General features: G+C 37.7%; 12 protein-coding genes and 1 non-coding gene across 13 annotated transcripts; 9 read left to right on the top strand and 4 right to left on the bottom strand.

Annotated features, from left to right (window-relative positions):
• Positions 1-388: 388 nt before the first annotated feature.
• PGM1 (phosphoglucomutase PGM1) lies at positions 389-2,101 on the bottom strand (the record flags this gene model as incomplete). Its single annotated transcript, XM_056229311.1, has 1 exon — positions 389-2,101. The coding sequence occupies one exon, from the start codon at positions 2,099-2,101 to the stop codon at positions 389-391; it is 1,713 nt and encodes a 570-aa protein (XP_056083342.1).
• A 492-nt stretch (positions 2,102-2,593) lies between these two features.
• Positions 2,594-2,666, bottom strand: Skdi_11.trna6K. The gene has a single exon. It is a non-coding gene; the product is annotated as a tRNA-Lys (tRNA).
• A 1,506-nt stretch (positions 2,667-4,172) lies between these two features.
• Positions 4,173-5,060, top strand: PMU1 (putative phosphomutase; the record flags this gene model as incomplete). Its single annotated transcript, XM_056229310.1, has 1 exon — positions 4,173-5,060. The coding sequence occupies one exon, from the start codon at positions 4,173-4,175 to the stop codon at positions 5,058-5,060; it is 888 nt and encodes a 295-aa protein (XP_056083341.1).
• A 1,135-nt stretch (positions 5,061-6,195) lies between these two features.
• On the top strand, positions 6,196-10,014 carry MYO3 (myosin 3; the record flags this gene model as incomplete). The annotated part of the gene is made up of 1 exon (XM_056229309.1): positions 6,196-10,014. One exon carries the CDS (start codon positions 6,196-6,198, stop codon positions 10,012-10,014), a length of 3,819 nt encoding a protein of 1,272 aa, XP_056083340.1.
• A 318-nt stretch (positions 10,015-10,332) lies between these two features.
• Positions 10,333-11,070, top strand: SHE2 (She2p; the record flags this gene model as incomplete). Its single annotated transcript, XM_056229308.1, has 1 exon — positions 10,333-11,070. One exon carries the CDS (start codon positions 10,333-10,335, stop codon positions 11,068-11,070), a length of 738 nt encoding a protein of 245 aa, XP_056083339.1.
• Positions 11,071-11,517: 447 nt separating this feature from the next.
• Positions 11,518-12,825, top strand: RMA1 (putative tetrahydrofolate synthase; the record flags this gene model as incomplete). The annotated part of the gene is made up of 1 exon (XM_056229307.1): positions 11,518-12,825. The coding sequence occupies one exon, from the start codon at positions 11,518-11,520 to the stop codon at positions 12,823-12,825; it is 1,308 nt and encodes a 435-aa protein (XP_056083338.1).
• Positions 12,826-13,301: 476 nt separating this feature from the next.
• RCI50 (Rci50p) lies at positions 13,302-14,693 on the top strand (the record flags this gene model as incomplete). Its single annotated transcript, XM_056229306.1, has 1 exon — positions 13,302-14,693. One exon carries the CDS (start codon positions 13,302-13,304, stop codon positions 14,691-14,693), a length of 1,392 nt encoding a protein of 463 aa, XP_056083337.1.
• Positions 14,694-14,946: 253 nt separating this feature from the next.
• OCT1 (metalloendopeptidase) lies at positions 14,947-17,265 on the top strand (the record flags this gene model as incomplete). Its single annotated transcript, XM_056229305.1, has 1 exon — positions 14,947-17,265. One exon carries the CDS (start codon positions 14,947-14,949, stop codon positions 17,263-17,265), a length of 2,319 nt encoding a protein of 772 aa, XP_056083336.1.
• A 488-nt stretch (positions 17,266-17,753) lies between these two features.
• On the top strand, positions 17,754-19,934 carry APL2 (Apl2p; the record flags this gene model as incomplete). The annotated part of the gene is made up of 1 exon (XM_056229303.1): positions 17,754-19,934. The coding sequence occupies one exon, from the start codon at positions 17,754-17,756 to the stop codon at positions 19,932-19,934; it is 2,181 nt and encodes a 726-aa protein (XP_056083335.1).
• Positions 19,935-20,098: 164 nt separating this feature from the next.
• CMC1 (Cmc1p) lies at positions 20,099-20,434 on the bottom strand (the record flags this gene model as incomplete). The annotated part of the gene is made up of 1 exon (XM_056229302.1): positions 20,099-20,434. One exon carries the CDS (start codon positions 20,432-20,434, stop codon positions 20,099-20,101), a length of 336 nt encoding a protein of 111 aa, XP_056083334.1.
• Positions 20,435-20,715: 281 nt separating this feature from the next.
• Positions 20,716-21,111, top strand: MRPL31 (mitochondrial 54S ribosomal protein mL60; the record flags this gene model as incomplete). The annotated part of the gene is made up of 1 exon (XM_056229301.1): positions 20,716-21,111. One exon carries the CDS (start codon positions 20,716-20,718, stop codon positions 21,109-21,111), a length of 396 nt encoding a protein of 131 aa, XP_056083333.1.
• A 267-nt stretch (positions 21,112-21,378) lies between these two features.
• Positions 21,379-21,588, top strand: HSK3 (Hsk3p; the record flags this gene model as incomplete). The annotated part of the gene is made up of 1 exon (XM_056229300.1): positions 21,379-21,588. One exon carries the CDS (start codon positions 21,379-21,381, stop codon positions 21,586-21,588), a length of 210 nt encoding a protein of 69 aa, XP_056083332.1.
• A 260-nt stretch (positions 21,589-21,848) lies between these two features.
• CTK1 (cyclin-dependent serine/threonine protein kinase CTK1) lies at positions 21,849-23,393 on the bottom strand (the record flags this gene model as incomplete). Its single annotated transcript, XM_056229299.1, has 1 exon — positions 21,849-23,393. The coding sequence occupies one exon, from the start codon at positions 23,391-23,393 to the stop codon at positions 21,849-21,851; it is 1,545 nt and encodes a 514-aa protein (XP_056083331.1).
• Positions 23,394-23,479: the final 86 nt, after the last annotated feature.

Below are 23,479 nucleotides of genomic sequence, written 5' to 3'. Positions count from 1 at the left end.
GAGGTAATATAATGAAAGTACAAATGCTTCGAAAATTCAATCAACGCAAACAATAAACCTTCAAAGATATAGGAACCAAAAGAAAAATATTCAACTGTTGCAAATGTGAGAATAATGTTAATTATTGTTGGCGCTCGTTCGGGATAGGAATTTTTTAAGCCTTTCAAAAGGGGCATTTCTTAATCTTCCTTTTCTGTAGCGCGGCTTTTTCTTGAGAAAATAGTCGCGAGTAACGAAAAAAATACAATATTTACACATTACATGCCCTATGAAACTCTTTGATAGCTCAATAAGCAAAACTCAATTATCAAATATGTGCTGTTTATATGAAAGTATTACGTTGCATTTATCCCTTTCGAGAAATTATAGGTTATCAAGTATAGTAAATCTATGTACGAACAGTTGGTTCTTCTGTTCCTAGAATTTCTTCGAATTTTAAAAACTTCACAATGGAGTTGATGATGGGTTTCAGAAAGATTTCTGCGGTCTCATCATAATTGCCCTTGTTGTCAGTATATTTTTCGACATATAGTCTTATTGTTGCACCAGAACTACCCGTTCCGGATAATCTTAGAACAAACTTAGCCCCATTTGATAGCTTTACGAATAGACCTTGCTTTTCGGAGATGGAACCATCCAAGTCCGTATACGAAAAATCGCCACAATCAGCGACAGTTAGGGACTCATCACCTGGGAACTGACAGCCAACAACATCGGGTTTTGTGACAAAATTGTTCAATAGAGCTACCACCTTTTCGGCCTGCTCGCATTCGAGATGTTCGTAATCATATCTAGTGAAAAAAGTACGGCCGTATTCATTCCAGAATTCGTCCTGGATCGTTTTGATTGAAGCTTCCTTTTCGGGATTATGCTTGTTGTAGATGGCCAAGATATTCAACCAAGCAATAATAGCCCATATACCATCTTTTTCCCTGATATGGTTGGAACCTGTACCAAAGGATTCCTCACCACAGATTGACAACTTGTTAGCATCAAACAAGGCACAAAAGAATTTCCAACCGGTTGGAACTTCGTAGCAGTTCAATCCCTTCTTTGCTGCAACACGGTCAATGGCGGAGGACGTAGGGAATGAGCGTGCTAACCCGTAAATACCTTGTTTGGCAAAATATGGAATTTCCGATGCATATTCAGCAATGATGGCAACAGAATCGCCTGGTGAGACAAAAGCAGGGCCATAACCGTAGATCATATTCCTGTCACCGTCACCATCAGACGCAGCGCCAAAGGCAATCTTCTCGCGGTCAACTCTGCTCACAAGAGTACGAGCATAGGTTAGATTTGGATCAGGATGTAGACCACCGAAATCGGGCAGAGGGTGCCAGTTTTGAAGCACTTCTTCGGCTGGTAAGCCGAATTCGTCAACAAATATGGCCTTACCGTACGGTCCTGTAATACCATTTAAGGAGTCAAACAGTAATTTCCATCCTTTAGTTCTGCGTTGTTCCGTTAAGAAACTTTTGATTAAGTCAAAATCAAAAATCTCTTTCAAAAATTGAACGTATGCCCTTGCCGGGTCAATGATATCCACTAGCAACGGTCCATAATTTTGATTTTTGCCAAGCTTATTCATATCCAACTCAGGGAAATTCGTTACGATCTTATAATGGGTTAACTTTTTAGATGCTTCCCAGATTGCATTAGTAACACTCTCCGGAGCGGGACCACCATTACGTAAATTGTACTTAATTCCTAAATCATTTTCCGGGCCACCTGGATTGTGCGAAGCGGTTAAAATGATACCACCACCATTACACCTGTCTTCATATGTTCTGATGATATGGGAAGCAGCTGGCGTTGAAAGTAAACCGCCTTGACCAATAATTAACTTTCTGATACCATTGGCAGCACCGACAGCCGCAATTTTATTCATAATGACATCATTATAGAAACGACCGTCACCACCAACCACTAAAGTAGCACCATCCGGTCCATTTGGAATGGATTCCATCATTGCTTGAATAAAGTTTTCAGTATAATGGGGCTCATTCATGAAAACCTTAGTCTTCTTCCGTAAACCGGAAGTACCCGGTTTCTGGTCCTTAAAAGGAACTGTGGGTACAGAATCTATTACAAAGGACATTATAGTACCGAATTGACTTATTTGGTTACTTATTTCTGAAATACTAAATCGAAAGAGAATTGTGTAGAGTATTTTTGTACATCGACCAAAACCGATGTGATGTGCCCTTTTTCTTTTCTTGCATTCGGAAGTATAAAACGCGAAACTTCATGTAAAAAAAAAAAGATCGAAAACTGGAGAATGTCGACGTCACGTTATCCTTTTGTCTTTTCTACATGCGACATGCAACAGAAATCAATGTTGAACATCCTCGTCCAGTAATCATAGAATGCGTAAAATTATCCGCAACTCTTCGTAATTTGAAAACCTTTGGAGACACACGCACCTCTAGGGGCCTGTGTACCAAACTGACATCCCGTACTACTACACACAATACGGGCCATAAAAATTTTGAAACAGTTTCCCCACTAGCGAAATAACCTTCTAACGATGCATTTCTCATTCGAGTAAGACATTTAATTTTACTGGGATGTAGATGGGGGCGGTAAAAAAAGCCCTGTAGGGGGCTCGAACCCCTAACCTTATGATTAAGAGTCATACGCGCTACCGATTGCGCCAACAAGGCTCTTAATTATGAAATTTCTGGAAGTATGCAACACTCTAACCGTAAGTCTTTCTAAGTTCCTTCAGTTGATGACTGGCTGAGCCTGCTGCACTAACCATTATCCAAGGCGATAGTGATATACTCTACTTTGAGCGAAGATAAGCCTTGAAATTTTCAGGACCGTCATAACCACGTCATACGAATAGCGATTTATGGAGAATCCACCGTCGGACTAACTTGAATGATAAGTGTTGGGACGGGCAACTTTATCATTATCCACATGAGTAACCATGAGTTACATGCTGGGACACTCAAATGGCTAATAACATTTACCTAGTAAAGGTTAGGAGCAAGAATTATAAACTACCGTTTGATTAATGAATACAAGTTAAGTTTAAGAAGTATTATTTGAAAATCGACTTGGAACTCATAAAAAAAGGATATAAGTCGCTGCATTAAACTTTTTGTATTATATTGAACTGCATGTTCAATCGGCATCTGTTTTATATACCTTCTTTACATGATATAAGAAATATCTGCTTTTTTCTTTGATAAATATACTATTAACTTGTTATTCAGTAAAATCTTGTGACATTTGTTGGGATTCCATTTTTGGTAAGATTAATAATATTATGTATATAGAATATACTAGAAGTTCTCCTCATGGATTTAGGAATCCACGAAAGGGAATCGACACTTTTACACAATCTTATTCTTATTTCTCCCTTCATTTTATACGTCGTTATTCACTGATCCTATTGCATTATCAATCCTTGCGCTTCAGCTTCCACTAAATTCGATGACTGTTCTGAGTCTTATTTCACTGGTCTGATAATATTCGTCATCTTCTTAACACCGTATATGATAATCTTCTAGTTAAGTGACTGGATGTATTAATCAGCTGTACTAGTAACTGATGGATAGTTGATTATTGTTTCAACATAACTTATAGCAATAAGAAAGAGAACAGCAGAGTTTTATTTAGATCTAAAGTTCCTTTAATGTTCGATGAGATATAGTCATACAACGTGCTCGGAGAGCACGGGATATTTAGTAATTTATAGAAAGAAATAACAATTCTACCCAATATTGTATATATCATTCCTGTCTCTGTTTTATGGGTTGTCATTCGATCTTATTACATAATCAATCCTTGCGCTTTGCTCGCACTTATTTGGAGGACGGTTGGATAGTGTATCCATCCCATAAATTACGTTATCTTTAGACATCGTACATGATAATAAATTCTAGTAACAACAATAAATATCTTAATCTGCAAATAGGCAATAGCCGATTCTTGCCTCAACAATATTGATTTCTGCGCATTAGTCTTCCACTAAATTCCCTGTAGATTAGGTTGTGGTCCAGTAGGTCTGTGCAGACGTGTCAATTTTACGGGCGGTAATATTAGGAAAAAGAAAAGTGAAAAGCATCAGTTGTAAAAATACCTCGAGAGATATGAATGTTGCCAGGCTAAAAGTTTACAAAACTTGATTGCCTCATAAAAACACCAACTGCCTTCCAGCAATGTCAGTCAGAGCAATCCCAGGATATTTTTCTGCTTTTCCAGAAGAAGGTTTCCAAGGATTGGATTCCACGAAGTGTGACCATTTGCAATTGATCAACCATAAAGATTGGAAAGAATTATACGATAAAATCCCCAAAGATACTAGAACCTGCCGCTATAAGCTGCTGATCCTTGCCAGGCACGGCCAAGGATACCACAATGCTGCCATACTAAGATACGGTATGGAGAAATGGGATGCATATTGGTCATTACTTTCGGGTGATGAACATGGAGAATGGCTTGACTCTAAATTAACACCAGTAGGCAAAGATCAAGTTGAAAGAACAGGTTCTAATATCCTGCTACCGATGATAAAACAGCTAGGTATGCTACCTCATGTTTTTTTCAGTTCTCCGATGAGAAGATGTCTTGAAACATTTATTGAGTCTTGGACGCCAGTCTTGATCGGAATAGAAAAAGCACCAACTAGAAAGGGAATTTCCACACGCATTATAGAAAATCTGAGGGAAACCCTGGGCTCACATACTTGTGATAAAAGAATCCCCCACTCCATGGCAGTTGGCGAATACCAAGATTTCTGCACGAAATCAGGCCACTCCGTGCACTGGCAATACGTTCAAGACTATCCAGAAGAGGATGAGTTGTGGCTAGCTGATCACCGAGAAACATTCGCAGAACTAGACATACGTACAAAAGATGGGTTATCTGAGTTATTTGGCCAACTGTCGAGCGAAGAAAAATTCATCTCCCTTACTTGCCATTCAGGAGTCATTCAAAGTGTGTTGAGAAACTTGCAGCACCCTCCAATTTACAACTTGGAAACAGGTAAAGTTGTCGGCGTCGTGGTCGAAGTGCCAATTGACATTGCCAATCAAGGCGAACTTTGAATCATCACATGACCCCTAGTCAGCGCCATCGAATAATTACGTACTCTTACATAACGGTTTGTAGAAAGTAGACAATAAGATAGGAAGTATTTCCCATCGAGGGATAAATTCAAAGTTCTTCGAAACACGGAATAGCGAATCCGCTATTCAAATTGTTTTTCAGAGCTGCTGCGCTTATTGGGGGGTCACTCTTTTAGTTACTTCTGTTAGAAAATCCCAGGAATATGCGCAACGAGAAGTTCTTGCAATTATGGAGGGAAGCGAACTATAATTATCTCTAAGGGCAAATGTTCAACTACGATCAAACAATCGTTTGGCACTCAAATCCAGCGGCTAAAATGCCATGATATCTGTAACAGTGCAATGATGGTATTTCCTCACTGTTTCCACAAGAGGCGCCTACATCAGCCATTATAACGGACGCAATCTAAAGAAAGCGCACATCTTGATATTTCTATCCCATGAATAGAATGGCACGTACGGCGAAGGAAACGACAAGATAAATATTCGGGGCATAAGTGAAAATCCCTAGATTTATTCGTCATCTAAAATAGCACTTTCATGCTAGATAAGAGCTTGCATCCAAGCACAACTTGCGTGATCACAACACACCACTATGAGAGATACATCGCGCTTCTTATTGAATGAATGCAGTAGCTCCTTTCACTTCTCTTGTTCTTATATTATTCTCTGCGCCTGCTGGCTTCACTCTTTTATTCCTACAAAAGGACGCCCGGAAAATACGCTTAGCAATAATAAGCCCCCTTCGTTCAAGAAAACATGCCTACTACAATAAAAAACTTTTGATAGTTTTACTGTTTCTTACCGTAGGAGATAGTTTCTTTCATTTAAAGCTTCTACCATAGAGTAAGGCACCATCTGGCCTATTTCACTGATTAATATATATATAAACTGGTTTGATTACTATCCTATTAAAAAAAGCTCGGAAATACCTTTACCCAAAACGGAAATCGTTGGCTGTGACAAGCAAATAGGAAATCATCCGTTATAAAGGTCAAACCGATCTAGATTCAATTGATAGTGATCAATTTGATTATTTAGTTTTCCTTCAAAGACAAGAAGTTGCTAATCCCAAATCCCAATCAGAAAATTGAAAAAAGGCTCTTAACCGTTAATGGCTGTCATAAAAAGGGGAGCACGTAAGAAGGACGTTAAGGAGCCCAAGAAAAGATCTGCAAAAATCAAAAAGGCTACGTTTGATGCAAATAAAAAGAAAGAAGTAGGTGTTTCTGATTTAACACTTTTATCAAAAATATCTGATGAATCTATCAATGAAAATTTGAAAAAAAGGTTCAAAAATGGATTTATTTATACCTATATTGGCCATGTTCTGATTAGTGTAAATCCATTCCGCGATCTAGGAATATATACCGATGCTGTTTTAGAGTCCTATAAAGGTAAGAATAGACTTGAAGTCCCACCACATGTCTTTGCGATTGCAGAATCTATGTATTACAATCTTAAATCATACAATGAAAATCAGTGTGTCATTATCTCCGGCGAGTCAGGTGCCGGTAAGACGGAAGCAGCAAAGCGTATTATGCAATATATTGCAGCTGCATCTAATAGCCATTCAGAATCAATTGGGAGGATTAAAGACATGGTTCTCGCTACTAATCCACTCCTTGAATCATTTGGCTGTGCTACAACCCTGCGTAACAATAACTCTTCGAGACATGGGAAATATCTGGAAATTAAATTCAACTCTCAGTTTGAACCTTGCGCTGGTAATATTACGAATTACCTGTTGGAAAAACAAAGAGTTGTAAGTCAAATTAAAAACGAAAGAAACTTTCATATTTTCTACCAGTTTACCAAAGGTGCATCCGATGTGTACAGACAAACATTCGGTGTACAAATGCCCGAACAATATATATACACAGCAGCAGCAGGCTGTACTACTGCGGACACAATTGATGACGTACATGATTATCAAGGAACCCTGGAGGCTATGAAAACCATTGGTTTGGGCCAGGAAGAACAAGACCAAATCTTCAGAATGCTGGCAGCAATCCTGTGGATTGGTAATATTTCCTTCATAGAGAATGAAGAGGGAAATGCTCAAGTAAGAGATACATCAGTGACTGATTTTGTTGCTTATTTATTGCAAGTTGACGCTCCGTTACTGATAAAGTGTTTGGTGGAAAGAATTATGCAGACCAGCCACGGAATGAAAAGGGGCTCAGTTTATCATGTGCCTTTAAACCCAGTTCAAGCAACAGCAGTAAGAGATGCGCTTGCTAAGGGAATTTATGATAACCTATTCAACTGGATTGTTGATAGAGTTAATGTATCTTTACAAGCCTTTCCTGGAGCTGATAAATCAATTGGGATCTTGGATATTTACGGATTTGAGATATTCGAACAAAACTCTTTCGAGCAAATATGTATCAATTATGTTAATGAAAAACTACAACAGATTTTCATCCAATTGACTTTAAAAGCTGAACAAGAAACTTATGAAAGAGAAAAAATCAAATGGATGCCCATCAAGTACTTCGACAACAAGGTCGTCTGTGATTTAATCGAGGCGAAAAGGCCGCCGGGTATTTTTGCTGCAATGAATGATTCGATTGCAACTGCTCATGCAGACTCCAATGCCGCTGATCAAGCATTCGCTCAACGACTTAATCTTTTTAATTCAAATCAGTACTTTGAACTAAGAGCTAACAAATTCGTCATCAAGCATTACGCTGGTGATGTCACGTATGATATTAACGGTATCACCGATAAAAATAAAGATTCACTTCAAAAGGATCTGATCGAGTTAGTAGGAACGACGGCAAATACATTTCTGTCCACTATTTTTCCCGACGATATCGATAAAGATTCAAAGAGACGACCTCCAACTGCAGGTGATAAAATAATCAAAAGTGCAAATGAACTGGTAGAAACTTTGTCAAAAGCTGAGCCTTCCTACATTAGGACAATCAAGCCTAACCAAACTAAGTCACCAGATGATTATGATGATCAACAAGTGCTCCATCAAGTAAAGTATTTGGGTTTGCAAGAGAATGTTCGTATCAGAAGAGCAGGTTTCTCCTATAGACAAACTTTTGAAAAATTCGTTGAAAGATTTTATCTGCTATCTCCTGATTGCTCATATGCCGGTGATTACACCTGGGAAGGAGATACCCTTGATGCAGTCAAAATTATTTTAAGAGATGCTATGATACCAGTAAAGGAATATCAGCTTGGGGTGACAAGCGTATTCATCAAAACCCCTGAGTCTCTTTTTGCTTTGGAGGACATGCGCGATAAGTACTGGTACAACATGGCAGCTAGAATTCAAAGAGCATGGAGAAGATTTTTTCAAAGACGTATTGACGCTGCAATAAAGATCCAACGTACTATCAGGGAGAAAAAGGGTGGAAATAAGTATGAGAAGCTTCGTAACTATGGCACCAAACTTTTAGACGGTAAAAAGGAGAGGAGATCTATGTCATTACTTGGGTACAGAGCCTTCGTAGGTGATTATCTGTCGTGCAATGAATCTAAAACAAAAGGATCATACATTCGAAGACAGGCAGGCATCAAAGAAAAAGTTGTTTTCTCAATGAAGGGAGAATGCTTAAATTCAAAATTTGGCAGGTCAGCCCAAAGGTTGAGAAAAGTGTTCATACTAACAAAAAAGACCTTCTATATCGTTGGACAAACACGAGTACAAAATGCTATGAGATATACACAAGATTATAAAATTGATATAGGTGAAATTAAACAGGTAAACGTTACAAACCTTCAAGACGATTGGATGGGTGTCATTCTTGCCAACAGTATACAACCCGATCCACTCATCAATACACCTTTCAAAACGGAATTGGTTACACGTATGAAAAAATTAAATGAGAAGATAAAAATAAGAGTTGGTCCTACGATTGAATATCACAAGCAGCCGAACAAACTGCATACGGTTCGCTCGAAAATTAGCGATTCAGCACCAAAATACGGCGATATATACAAGTCAAGTACGATATATGTACGTCGTGGCCACCCTGCTAATTCCAAATCGAATAAAAAACCCAAGAATCCGGGTGGGTTAAACGGAAGGCCTATCAAAAGCAAGAAAAGTAAACACAAACACACTCGAAAGCATACGCATAGTCATAGAGCTCACGGAGTCACCCCAAAAAAGCAACCGCTGCCTCCTCAAAGGTTGAACAATCCGCTGTCTTTAGCAGCCACAGCAGCTCAGGCTGCATATAATCCTAAGCCGCATAAAACTGTATCCACAAAATCTGCTCCAAAGCCTGCTGCAAAGCCTGCTCCAAAACCAATCCCAAAACCAAACTCAAAAGTTCCTACTAAGGAAAACGCTGTGGTGAATAATTCTTCCTCAAGTCATAAAACTTCATCCACTAACGAAGGTAAATCGTCAGCGCCATCTCCAAAAGAGGCTGACGAAAATGAGGAGCCGTTCAAAGAAGCGGCAGGAAACATACCAATTCCGCCACCGCCACCTCCTATAAGCCAACCAAGAGATTTAAAGTTCGAAGCCGCATACGATTTCCCTGGTTCTGGATCACCTTCGGAATTGCCTTTGAAAAAGGGAGACATTGTATTCATAAGTAAAGAAGAACCTAGCGGTTGGTCTTTGGCAAGACTTCTCGATGGAAAAGGAGAAGGTTGGGTCCCGACTGCATATATGATTATGTACAAAGAGACTAGAGATACGATACCGGCAGTAGAAGCAGCAGCAGCGAATAACACTGGAAGTCCAGGATCTAGCTCGATCAACAAAAACATCTCGTGTACGCAAGATAATGTGGCATCGGAAACACAAACTATTCAGCCTACTAACAATATGGAGAGTAATCACATGGGAGCGTTTAGTGATGGCTTGGCCTCTGCATTGGCAGCAAGGGCAAACAAAATGCGGTTGGAAACTTCTGACGGTGATGATGATAATGACGGTGATGAAGACGATGATTGGTGATGTATATATACTTATGAGATTTTGTATCCCTTCTATACAATGACTTTTCATAAGTACCTTCAGACAACTTAATGTGCAATGTATGTACCTTGAACAAACCTCTACGGAAGATTTATATCCTTTCTCTCTTTGTTTTTCATTTTTTGTTTATGTTTTCCCGTTTGAAAAATTCTTATTCTAACGCAGGACATCGTTTACAACATAGTTTTAAGATTGCCTAAGAGAGTAAAATCTGCCTCTCTTATAACGAAATTATCGCAAAATAGGACAAAGAGCAGACCTTGATTACTGTATTTTTGCATATTATAGGCGCTGAAAATGAGGACAGACAAAGATATAAAGGTTTCTCCTGAAATCTGTGAGTTAATTGAGCAGATATTAGGCCTGCTTTCCCGGTATCTCTCATCTTATATTCATGTTTTAAACAAGTTCATTAGTCATTTGCGAAGGGTTGCCACCTTACGATTTGAGAGAACTACATTGATCAAATTTGTCAAGAAATTGAGATTTTACAATGATTGTGTATTAAACTACAATGCAGAGGACCTTCATGAAGGTAAAGACGAATTAGATCTGAGTACGAACTCGCTCGATAAGGTCGTCCTACCAGTAGCTTCAATGTTCGTAAAATGTGTCGAAACATTTGACTTACTAAACTATTATCTAACACAATCATTACAGAAGGAAATTATATCCAAGACTTTGAATGAGGATCTTACACTAACGGCAGAGTCAATATTAGCTATTGACGACAGTTATAATCATTTTGTGAAGTTTTCTCAGTGGATGATTGAGTCATTGTGCAGAGGAAGCAATCTTCTAGATATAGAGGTTGTTCAATTCGCCATCAAATGTGCTGATGAGGACGGTACAAATACTGGAGAAACTGACAATATCTTTTTACAGGAAATTCTTCCCGTCGATTCGGAAGAGGAATTTCAGACCTTGTCAGCTGCTTGGCATTCTATTTTAGAAAGCAAACTAAATACCTTGGACGAAGAGTTCGATGTCGTTGCCGCCAAGTGGCATGACAAATTTGGCAAGCTGAAAAATTGAAACTTCTATCTCTTCTAGCATGAAAAAGCAAACGAATAATTTACAATTATTGAATTATATATATATATATATATATATAGATAAATAGTTCTTCACATACATCTAAATGTTACAGGAAACATACCTCAGGAAGTAGGCTTCCCAAACGTCTTTGATCGGCTCTTATTCTACATTGTCATTTTTCAACACCTCAAACCGCGCTGTTTTTTTCCTGCCTCTCGATACAATAGGTATCAAAAGAATAGGACAGGTTAGGAATATGTATGGGAAAGTATTGTCTAAAATGGAGTCTTTTAATATCTAAAGAGCGGTAATTTGTGTCTGCGATGATTTTTTGTTTATATTTTTTTCTTTAGAACTTGAGCCATGTCGTTCTGTTTGCCTACGACTTTAGTACAAGAGAATATTTATCACTTGTTTGGTTGGTAACAGATTATTTGGGCGAAGATGAATGACATAAGTGGAAGGCAAACTTTCCCTCGAATAAAACGTCTGTTGGAGTGCGTTGGAAACCCTCAAAATAATTTGAGAATTCTCCATATAGCGGGAACCAATGGTAGGGAGACTATATCTACGTTTTTAACATCCATATTACAGCATCCGAAACCACAGCGGCAGAAGGCCTTGGTTGGTAGATATACTACATCTTTTTTACTCAATGCTAAAGAGACTATTAGGATCAATAATGAAGCCATTTCCCTTACCGAATACTCTGAGATTGAGAGGCAACTCAAAGAATTAGACAAATCTTTTAATTTACGATGTAGCAATCTTGACCTGCTAACAAGTGTGGCATTGGTATATTTTGCCAAGAAAAACTGTCAGTGGTGCATAATGGAAACTGGATTATCTGGGAAATGGGATCCTGCAAGTATAATTACCGGCAAAAACAGGATCTGTTGTGCCATAACCAACGTTGGTATTAGTGATGAATCGTTTTTATGTAATCTTTTATCTCAAAGTATCGGCGGCCACTCAGAGAAAGGCGTTTGTTCTACACCATTCGCGGTATTAGATGGGTCTAACGACGAAGCTGTACGAAACATAATAAAGAAGAAATGCAACGACGTAGGATGTAGATTGAAAATCACAGATCCTTCCCTTAATGATTGTAATGTACGTACTGACTCGTGGGGCACACTTGGAATTCATCACTTACCGTATAATGAAGAGGAATATCAAATATTCAATTTGAGGGTTGCAATTGCAATTTTGGATTTCTTGAATATGGAAAAAAAGGTCTGTATCTCGAAGGATCAATTATCCAAGGGTTTAGTATCCGTCGATTGGCCGAGAAGCCTACATCGATTAGATTATTGCTATGAATTTAATAGTGGAAAAACGATAGCATTACTGCTGGATAACGCAAATAATGCGAAAGCAGCTCAGAATTTGGCCACACATTTAAGAGCAAAATATGAAGACACACCGTTGACGTTTGTTATTGCTATAACTACCGGAAAGAAGGTACCCCCCTTGCTTGATCCGTTGATACGTCCGCAGGATCATGTGATAGTGACTAGATTTGGATCTGTGGTTGGTATGCCGTGGGTCCAATCTTTAGAACCAACACATCTTTTTACATTCATCAAAGATCGGTATACAAGGAACGTTGACATGCAGCCAGATCTTCAAAGCGTTTGGACTTCCCTTGAAACAAGTGGGTTAAAAACAATAGTTCCCGTAATTGTGTGCGGATCATTGTATCTTTGTAAAGAGTTATTGCGTTTACACAATTGCCATTTGCCAGTATGATTTCACATGACATTATCTACAACAACCAAAACTTATATAGACATAGATCAAACCAGTCAGGATCACCTAGAGATACATGGGCAACCGCCACTTTTTCCCCACGCGTTATTCCTACTTTTTTTTTAATACAGCCTAATATTGCGAGTTCCCGATAAATCTATTATTTTTATGTAGACTTCCCTTCCCACCCAGATATATCGATGCCTCTTGTATTCCATGCAGAAATCAACAATACCAAAATATTACTCCTGCTGATATCTTTATCTAGAAAAGTGTTTGATTGCAATTCAATTTTCACAAATAAGTACTATTAATTGTTTTTTACAGAGTGTTAAAAATTTACGTATGTTCAGCCGCATGAAAATTTCTGAAATTGAAGGAATATTCTTGGAAATATATACATAACGCACAAGTAACCGCAAAAAAAAATAGTGCTTACAATGCTGTTCACATGAAGAAGTTGACCCTGATTTAGCATGTGGAAGTGCCTGCATCTACCATTTAAACATGAGTGGGCCACAAAACAGCCCGGCGTCGCTAACTTAGTTACCAAAGGTCGGCCCGACTTATGCCATACTTCAAGGCAACAGAGTCTATTAGGGGCGCCATTCAGGAAGAGAAGCAAATTTCAGAACTGGGCTTTATCTACAGCTTTTGTAAGTTTTGTTATATTTAATGTATGGTGGGTTTATTGGCCACATCACACTTTTCCCAAGCCTGTGGCTAAAATATTGAGGAAGGGGTTACACTCAGAAATAAAGAAAGAAGGTGCGGATTTCGAAAAAAGTCTTCAGTACTACCTTGAAGCTCTGGAAGAATGCAAAGCTGGAAAGATGGATTCTCTCTCGGACGAATATACTGGTATTGAAATCAAAATCGGGGAAATGTACGAGAAGTTGAATCTACTTGATGATGCAACAACTTTGTATTTAGGAATGTTGAAAAGATTCTACCATCTACTGAGCAAACCTACTGATTTCTCGACTGAAAAAAGATTCATGTTACTAAAAAGGGATCTCCAAATCTTGATAAGATTCATTGAAATAAATAAAGACTCTCAAACAAATATAACTTTACTGACAATTCATCTTCTTTTGGCTCAACAAGAATTTTTGAATAACTCACCGGAGATAAGAGCGATTCTTAGTGAACCAAAAATTCAAGACAATCAACAACCTGACTGGAAAAACTTTAAAGGACTTTCGTTAATTGGCAAATCTAGAGCTGACTATCAAAAATACTTAAGCTTAAAAAAAAAACAGGTTTTAAAGATAAGGGAACCTGAAGACGAACAAAACGTCTTTGTGAAAGAGCTTTTAACTGCAAGAGAGCTATACACCCAATACTGTCTCACGAAGAATAATATTACCGGGGCTTTGAATAGCAAAATAACAACAATGGAATGGATGCTACTAACTAATAGTCCCCTTGATCAAGTCTTGCTCGCTCAGGCAGAGCTCGGGTCCATCTTTTATCTGAATTCGGAGAAGTTCGAAGGAAGTTTATATAGTATGGACAAAGAATACCACGAAAAACCAGAAAATCTAGAATTTATCCGGTCCAAGTTGAAGGACAATCAAAATGCTTGCCTACAATATTCCGCTGATTGCTATAAAAGCATCATCAGTTTTGCTCATGAAAATCAATATCCAAAAAGCGCGACAAATAGTGAAATGGATAAGGGAATACTTAAAGCATTGTCCCTTTCTCATTATGGTGTTGGTGTAATAAATTTGCATAAGGGACGTTTAAAGACCTCCAAAGTCCAACTAAAAACGGCCATTCGCATTTCAGAGATGATACATTTTAATGAACTCATTAAGGAAGCTAATTCCGAACTTAAGAAAATTGACGATAAACTAGTGTAAGCCATAAGTTTTTTTATATATTCTCTTATATTATCTATCATCGATACTTTAAATATCGATGGATTTTAATTTTAATCAATGATTCATGCATATTGTGAATTTTTTTTACGTCACCGCCTCACGAAGAAGATTGAGAAAAATACATACAGCTTTTAGAATAGACACAGATGGCGGGTCCATCTTGAAAAGACTGAACTTAAGGGATTAGATGGCAGAATACTAAGCTAAAAGTACTAAAAAAATAATATCAGCAATGCTGCACATGATATTTTTGAAAAAAGGGTTCAATGCCTTGATACCGTCGTTTTCTCGCCAAAATAAATTACTCAGGTCATTTGCCACAGCTGGTGCGGTCTCTAGAATTGGTCCAAAAAGCATCAAGGAGATTTTCGATGACAATTCATACTGGAGGAGCATCAATAGTCAGGATAGTAATAATAGTAAAATCGCACAATATCTCTTCAAAAAAAATAAAACCGGACTTTTCAAGAACCCTTATTTGACTTCACCAGACGGTTTACGTAAATTTAGCCAGGTCTCTCTGAAGCAAGCACAGACTCTACTCGAAAAAATGAGGAATGACTCTACCGAAAGCGGCAAGTTAAGTTATATCATAAATTTGGACAGATTGAGTGACACATTATGTCGCGTGATCGATTTATGTGAGTTCATTAGGTCAACACATCCAGATGATAAATTCGTTAAAGCAGCCCAGGATTGCCACGAACAGATGTTTGAATTCATGAATGTGTTGAACACTGATGTATCATTGTGTAACATACTAAAGTCAGTCTTGAACAGCCCCGAGGTGTCATCGAAATTAAGTGATGAAGAGCTTAAAGTTGGTAAAATCTTATTGGATGATTTTGAGAAATCAGGAATTTATATGAATCCCGATGTGAGAGAAAAATTTATCGAGTTATCACAAGAAATAAGTTTGATAGGTCAAGAGTTTATTAACCATACAGATTATCCTGGTTCAAATTCTGTGAAAATACCATGTAAAGATCTCGATAATGGCAATGTAAGTGCATTTCTATTAAAGCAATTAAACAAGGATGTGAAGGGTCAAAACTATAAGATACCCACCTTTGGTTATGCAGCTTACGCATTATTAAAAAGTTGCGAAAAGGAAGAGGTAAGAAAGAAACTATGGACCGCACTACACAGTTGTTCTGACAAACAAATCAAAAGATTGAGCCATTTAATCAAATTGAGGGCAATTTTAGCTAACTTGATGAACAAAGAAAGCTATGCAGAATATCAATTAGAAGGTAAGATGGCAAAGAATCCTAAAGATGTACAAGATTTCATTCTGACGCTGATGAATGGTACTATTGATAAAACTGCAAATGAACTAAAATTTATAGCTGAGCTCAAAACTAAAGATCTCAAGAAGCCACTAGCCACGAAAACAGACGATATTTTGAGACTCGTGAGGCCCTGGGATAGGGATTACTATACCGGCAAATACTTACAACTTAATCCTTCAGATGCACCTAATGCCAAAGAGATAAGCTACTATTTCACGTTAGGAAATGTGATCGAGGGCTTGTCCGATTTGTTTCAGCATATATATGGTATTAGACTCGAGCCAGAAATTGCTGACGAGGGCGAAACATGGTCACCGGACGTGAGAAGATTAAATGTAATATCTGAAGAGGAGGGAATTATTGGCATTATCTATTGTGATTTATTCGAAAGAAATGGAAAAACTTCAAATCCGGCACATTTTACTGTTTGCTGTTCCAGGCAAATATATCCTAATGAAACTGACTTTTCGACTATTCAAGTCGGTGAGAACCCTGATGGTTCTTATTTTCAGTTACCAGTTATCTCACTCGTGTGCAATTTTGCCCCAATACCGATCGCTTCTAAGAAAACTCTGTGTTTTTTACAGCTTAGTGAAGTTGAAACTCTTTTTCATGAGATGGGACATGCAATGCATTCTATGTTAGGAAGAACTCACATGCAGAACATAAGTGGTACAAGGTGCGCCACTGATTTTGTTGAATTACCAAGTATCCTGATGGAACACTTTGCTAAGGACATACGAATTTTGACAAAGATTAGCAAGCATTACGAGACCGGAGAAACTATTCAGGCAGGTATGTTGCAGAGCTTCATGAGAACGACCAATTTTCTTCAAAATTGTGAAACGTATTCGCAAGCAAAAATGGCGATGCTAGACCAATCATTTCATGATGAAGAAATTATCTCTGATATTGATAATTTTGACATTGTTAAAAATTACCAAGCGTTAGAACGACGTTTAAAGGTTTTGGTCGATGATCAAAGTAATTGGTGCGGACGATTTGGTCATCTATTTGGATACGGGGCAACTTATTACAGCTACTTGTTTGATAGGACAATAGCCTCTAAAATTTGGTACGCCTTGTTCGAAGATGATCCATATAGTCGAAAAAATGGTGATAAATTTAAAAAGCATTTATTGAAGTGGGGTGGGCTGAAGGACCCTTGGAAATGCATCGCCGATGTTCTAGAATGTCCTATGCTAGAAAAGGGCGGTAGTGAGGCAATGGAGTTTATTGCGCAGTCTCATAAAAATTAAGTAGGGACTAGGTGATTCATTGATTCATCCAGGCGATTATCCTTTTTGATTTTCACTAAAAAGCAAGAAAAAACAAATTGCATTCGCTTATAAATATTTATTAGAAGGGCCTATTTCGTAGAACATCTTAAATTCACTGATTATATGGCCAAAAAATATGCATACTGTAAATAGGTTTGAAAATGAAGTATAATCTGATAATATCTTTCTTACATCTTTCTTATATCTCATGCATCATTAGCCCTTTTTGGGTTCTGCCTGCGTACATAATGATATTGAAATTTCCAAACCGTGTAACAGTCAAAAATAGCTCTTCCCAGTTAAGAATGCTGAGGATGAATAAGGAGAACTCCTTAACAACGATCAAACAATATCTAATAGAGTCTGATTGCCGTTATACTCACATTATCCAGGTGCTAATCCATTTTTTTTAGCCCTAGTTTCTATTCTTATTGACTTCTGACTCCTTTGAAAGAATTATCTTTACCATGCCGCCACTGGATAAGAGGATCAAGAAATTCTTAAAGGACTCCGTTCGAATCGCGCCTAAAATATCCAATAAGGGTGAATTAGGTGAATTACGGACTGGTTTAGTCTCCCAGTACCCACAAACTCGGAAAGATGCGATCAAGAAAACAATCCAACAAATGACGTTGGGAAAGGATGTTTCTTCACTTTTTCCTGATATCTTAAAGAACATTGCCACTATTGATGTTGAGCAAAAAAAATTGGTCTATCTTTATGTGATGAATTATGCTGAAACACATCCCGAGTTATGCATCCTTGCCGTTAATACATTCATTACCGATGCACAAGATCCCAATCCCTTAATTCGTTGCATGGCAATTAGAACAATGTCAATGATAAGGGTCGACAAAATTTTAGAGTACATTGAAACTCCCCTTCGTCGTACTTTGCATGACGATAATGCGTATGTACGGAAAACAGCGGTGATATGTGTCGCAAAACTTTTCCAATTGAATAAGGAGTTATGTGTTGAGTTTGGTGTCGTTGAAGACTTGATTAATGCTTTAGATGACTCAAATCCTCTTGTTATTGCAAATGCAACAGCGGCATTAATTGAGATTCACAACATGGATGTGAATGCCGTCGAACTTTCAAGTTTGATTCAGTCGCACGTGTCACAGTTTCTGCTAGCATTAAATGAATGTACCGAATGGGCGAGGATTACCATACTGGGGACGCTGTCTGAATACACCGCTAAAGATTCTTTAGAGGCACAGGATATCATTGATAGAGTGACTGCGCATTTACAGCACGTCAACCCAGCGGTTGTCCTGGCAACTATAAAGGTGATCGTAAGAAACTTACCGCAAATTGAATATTCCTCAAATAGTCTGATAATGAAAAGATTGTCATCTGCTTTTGTATCTCTGATGTCGACGCCGCCTGAGATGCAATATGTGGCTTTAAAAAATATCAGAATAATACTGGAAAAGTATCCAGAGCTATTGACCAAAGAGTTGAGAATATTTTATATAAAGTTCAACGATCCACTTTACGTTAAGTTGGAGAAAATCGATATTCTGGTAAGACTAGTTGACCCTTCTAATTTGAAACAGTGTACTTTATTATTAACTGAGTTGAAAGAATATGCAATGGAATATGAACCTGAGTTTGTCTCGAGAGCTATTCAAGCTCTGTCTCAGTTAGGTATTAAGTACGCAGAAGAATCATTTGTTATTAAGGTTTTGGATATTCTTTTAGAGTTGCTAGAAAGACAAGATACAATAAAAGACGACTGTTGTATATCATTATGTGATTTATTAAGGCATTGTCCCGAAAACGATAAGATGGCCAAGCAGGTTTGTGCGGTATTTAATAGTTGGCAAAATCCAGAAGTTTTGTTGCAGTCAGATATTGCAAAGTGTAACTTTGTGTGGCTGTTAGGACAACATCCAAACAATTTTTCCAATTTAGAGTCAAAAATCAATATCTTTATAGAAAATTTTGTCCAAGAGGAAGCTCTGACGCAGATGTCCTTGTTGATGACAGTAGTCAGACTTCATAATTCTTTGACAGGCACCTTGCTACAAAATATTCTGGAATTGGCTACACAACAGACACATGAACTAGATGTCCGAGATATGGCAATGATGTATTGGAGATGTCTTTCAATGCCAAATTCTGAAGACTTAATTAATGACTTATGCCAAAGTAAACTCCCCGTGATTTCCAATACACTTGAGAAATTTTCACCTGAAGTACTAGAGAAATTACTAATGGAGATGGGTACTATAAGTTCTATCTATTTCAAGCCTGACTCAAACAGAAGAAAAGGCAGGAAATATACTCAGAATATTGTTAAAGGGAAACATATAGAGGAACTAGAAAGCATGGCAAAAGATGAAATTACTAACAAGGCAAATGATGATGTGCTGTTGGATTTCGATGATAGGGATGATGCAACGAACACCAATGCAGCAATGCTGAATAATTCCAACGCTTTGCGCGATTTAGATGACTTGTTCGACTTCCAATCTTCTGAGGATACTACACAAATAAACACGAACGGTTTCAAGACTGTTCAAGGGTTGAAGAACTTGAAACTAGGTGACAAATCAAACACTATATCTTCCAACGCTAAAAAGGGTTCTGAGGTTTCGAACAACAATACAGTGTCACAGGATCTGCTTGATCTGTTTTGATTTGTTCTAAAATGACTGTACTCAAGTATTATATTTTGCATGTATACCCTTTATATAACATTCCCCTTTTTTTTGTCAAACAGTGATGTATTTAGTTTATGTACAGGAATAGATGTTTCGAATAGTTAGAAGGAAGAAGGTCAAAACGACAGGAGAAATGCAACTCACTTCGTAGAATTTTGTTTTTGGTATAATTCTTCAAGCTTGCTGATCTTCTCTAAAACAATCTTGTCCCTTTCATCATCTAAATATTTTGCGTCTGTTTGGTAAAATAAGAGACACGACTTCATTTCATCTCGTTGCTTGTCGCAAGTGGGAAAAACCTTCATCCCATTTGCCTTAGCACAATTCGCCATGGCCTGTACAAAACTTGCACATTTTCCATACGTTGCTGTCTTCAAGTTCTTACGGGCCTGCTGCTCTTCGCGGGGACTTAGCACCCATATAGGTAGTCTCGAGCTATGTTTTGATATCATCTGCGGATCTTTATTTTGCTCCATCCTACCAAATGTATAGTTGTTATTCCAGAACTTTGAAGTATCCAAGTCTTTTAGCACTTGTTTCTCCAGCTTATATATCGGCTATATTACTAGTTAAACTATCATTATATTTATAAATGTGCTCCGTTTTCAAGTTCGTTACCGGAGAAGTACGAGAACATTTTTAGAGAGTTCAAGAGATAGCGTGTAACAAGAAGACAAAGGGGCTGAAAAGAAAGAGAGTGTATTTTCTTTACAGGGAAGCAGAGTTTCAAATAGCTATTAGAGTCAATACAACCTCAATGTTTGGCCCATTCAAATTAACAAGCTCTGTCGCTGGTGGTTTACTATGGAAAATTCCATGGAGAATGTCTACCCATCAAAAAGGCCGTCAAAGAGAGAGGTTAAAAAATGTTGACCAGGTAATAAAACAGTTAACATTAGGTCTCCATGTTCAGAGATGTCAGGAGAAGGGTCTCACTTACCAAGAAGCTCTAGAGAAGAGAAAAAAATACAAGCCAAGAAGTAAGTCGTTAAGATTGTTGAACAAGCCATCTGTTTTTCCCAAAGAAAACCAAATGTCTTCTAAAGATAAATACTGGACTTTCGATAAAAAGGCTATCGGTTATAGGAAGGGCCTCCATAAGGTGCCTAAATGGACAAAGATTTCCATTAGGAAAACCCCGCAATTCTTTTGATTACTGCACAAAGTGTCTTTTGTTGGTGTAAATCTCAATCTGTACATAGGTTAACCATTAAATAATTCATGTATACCGGTGCAAAACAGCTCAATTTGTCGCAGGTTTTTGGCATTATGTATTCCATGTATTAATTTTAGATTTTTGAGAGCTATTGTTTATTTTTTGGAGATGAAAAGATTAACAACATGAAATTCTAAAATGTAGCAGCACAATAAAACACCTAAATTCCAGAAGAGAAAGGGACGGGGATTTGTAATCAGAAGAATGAATCCCAACAAGCAAAGGCAGTATAATCAGCTCGCTCACGAACTCAGAGAACTGCAAACGAACTTGCAGGAAACGACAAAACAACTAGATGTCATGTCGAAGCAATGCAATGAGAACTTGATTGGTCAATTAGGCAAGGTACACGGAAGTTGGTTGATCGGTAGTTACATCTATTACATGGAGCAGATGCTTGGAAAGGCACAGTAGAAAATAAGATGGAGGCGAGAAAACTGTCAACATTATCTATGAGGGGTTGAATTCAATGAAGTTTGGAATGCTGTACACAAAACTTGTATTCGAAAACAACTGGGCTTCGAGTGCACGTTACGTGTAAACATAGGCAACATTTCTTATGATGGTGTCTTTATAAGAAAAAAAATAAATTTGTGTATCGTATCGTGTGGCTGCTGGGATAAATAAGTTATTAATCTATTTTCTGTCTACTTGTTTTAATCTGCTTTATGTATCTATTTATCATTGTTGTTGATAGTATTATTAGATGCAATGTTCGAACGCTTCTGTTTTCTTGCTAACTTAACTTCGTATTCGTGGCAACTCACGAGTCCGTCAAGAATTAAAGGTTCAGCTTTTGGTTCTTCTTTGAAGTAGTCGCTTTGTAAAGCTTCAGTTGCGGTAGACCTTTTTCTCTGATCATAATATAACAAACTAGTTGCCAACTGTAGACATTTTGCGGATGGTAAGACACTTTTGAATTTCTCAGAAAAAGCGCTAATATATTTTGTTGTTTGCTGTGGCATGATCATGAAAAACCACGGCATGTCATAAAGCCTTGGCCAATTCTCTATTGTGGGAGTTCCCATAATTTTGAAAATTGATTCTATTTGCTCTAATTCATTAGAGCCTTGGAAGATTGCAGTTTTGTTAAATAATTCTACCAGGAGACAACCACAACCCCACATGTCAACTTCTGCTCCATAATTTGTAGTTCCCAACAATAGTTCTGGCGGTCTGTACCACAATGTTATGACACGATTAGTATAGTCAGCCCGGGAATTCATTTTCCTTGCTAGCCCAAAATCTGTTATTTTTAGATTTCCCTGGTTATCAATTAAGATATTAGAGCCTTTAACATCACGGTGAAGAATTTTATTATCATGCAAATATTCCATTCCCAATAACAGTTGCTTGAAAAGGTGTTTGCATTGAGAGTGTGAAATTTTGACCTCCTTATTTAGCAGTAGCCCACTTAAATCGTTATCAGCATATTCAAATATCATATATACTGTTTTTTGAGATTCAACCATAATTTCCTTTATAGTGGAGACATTCGGATGATCGAAACTTTGTAGTAATTTGATTTCTCGTATGGAGGTTATAGGAAAGCCTTCTTTCTCTCCCTGTAGTCTTAATTTTTTCAGCGCTACTAACTTCTCTGTGATAGTGTTCTTTGCCTTATAAACTTTACCATAGGTTCCCTCTCCCACTTGCATTATCCTTTGATAGACTGAAGTGCTCCTTTTTTGCGTTAAAACTGAAACTGCTGCTTTCTTAGCTATAACAGATCGTACTTCCAGACTCTTATGGTTGTAGTAATTTGAGGTAGTGTGCATGTTATTTTTAGTATTATTATTAGTGGTAATTGATGTACTATTATACCTCGATGTCTCCACAGATTTAGGCCCCTTCGGCAAATGAGATAGAAATTCAGCTTTTGTTTCATCCCTTTTCATACTCATAGGCAAGGTCCCAGAGGATGTGTTATTATTGTATCTGGAACCTTGATATCTAGAATTAGTTTGAAAAGATGTGTCATTATAGCGAGAGACGCTATTACTATCACGACTTTTAATATGACCGGTTTGTTCATTTGAGTTCGTCCTATGAGACGATGTGCTATCTACATCTGACTGGTAGCTATCATCAGTCCGTATTCTTTTTGGTGGCGGTGGCCTCAATAGAGACTGAGGATGTGGCGATCTCTTTCCAAACAAGGGTCTCTTGTTATTCCTGCTATAACTCTTTGAATATGTATTGCCATTATTGAAAGACATTATCAACAAATAGCTTATGCTCTATGGTCTTTTGGTTATTCTAGTATCGAATATAACGTTTGAGCTATTATTAAAATAGGTTTTTT

Source organism: Saccharomyces kudriavzevii (assembly GCF_947243775.1).
Source record: "Saccharomyces kudriavzevii IFO 1802 strain IFO1802 genome assembly, chromosome: 11".
In the NCBI taxonomy this organism is placed as follows: Eukaryota; Fungi; Ascomycota; class Saccharomycetes; order Saccharomycetales; family Saccharomycetaceae; genus Saccharomyces; species Saccharomyces kudriavzevii.
The sequence above is the reverse complement of the archived record's forward strand: the minus strand, read 5'-3'. Positions and strand labels throughout refer to the sequence as shown.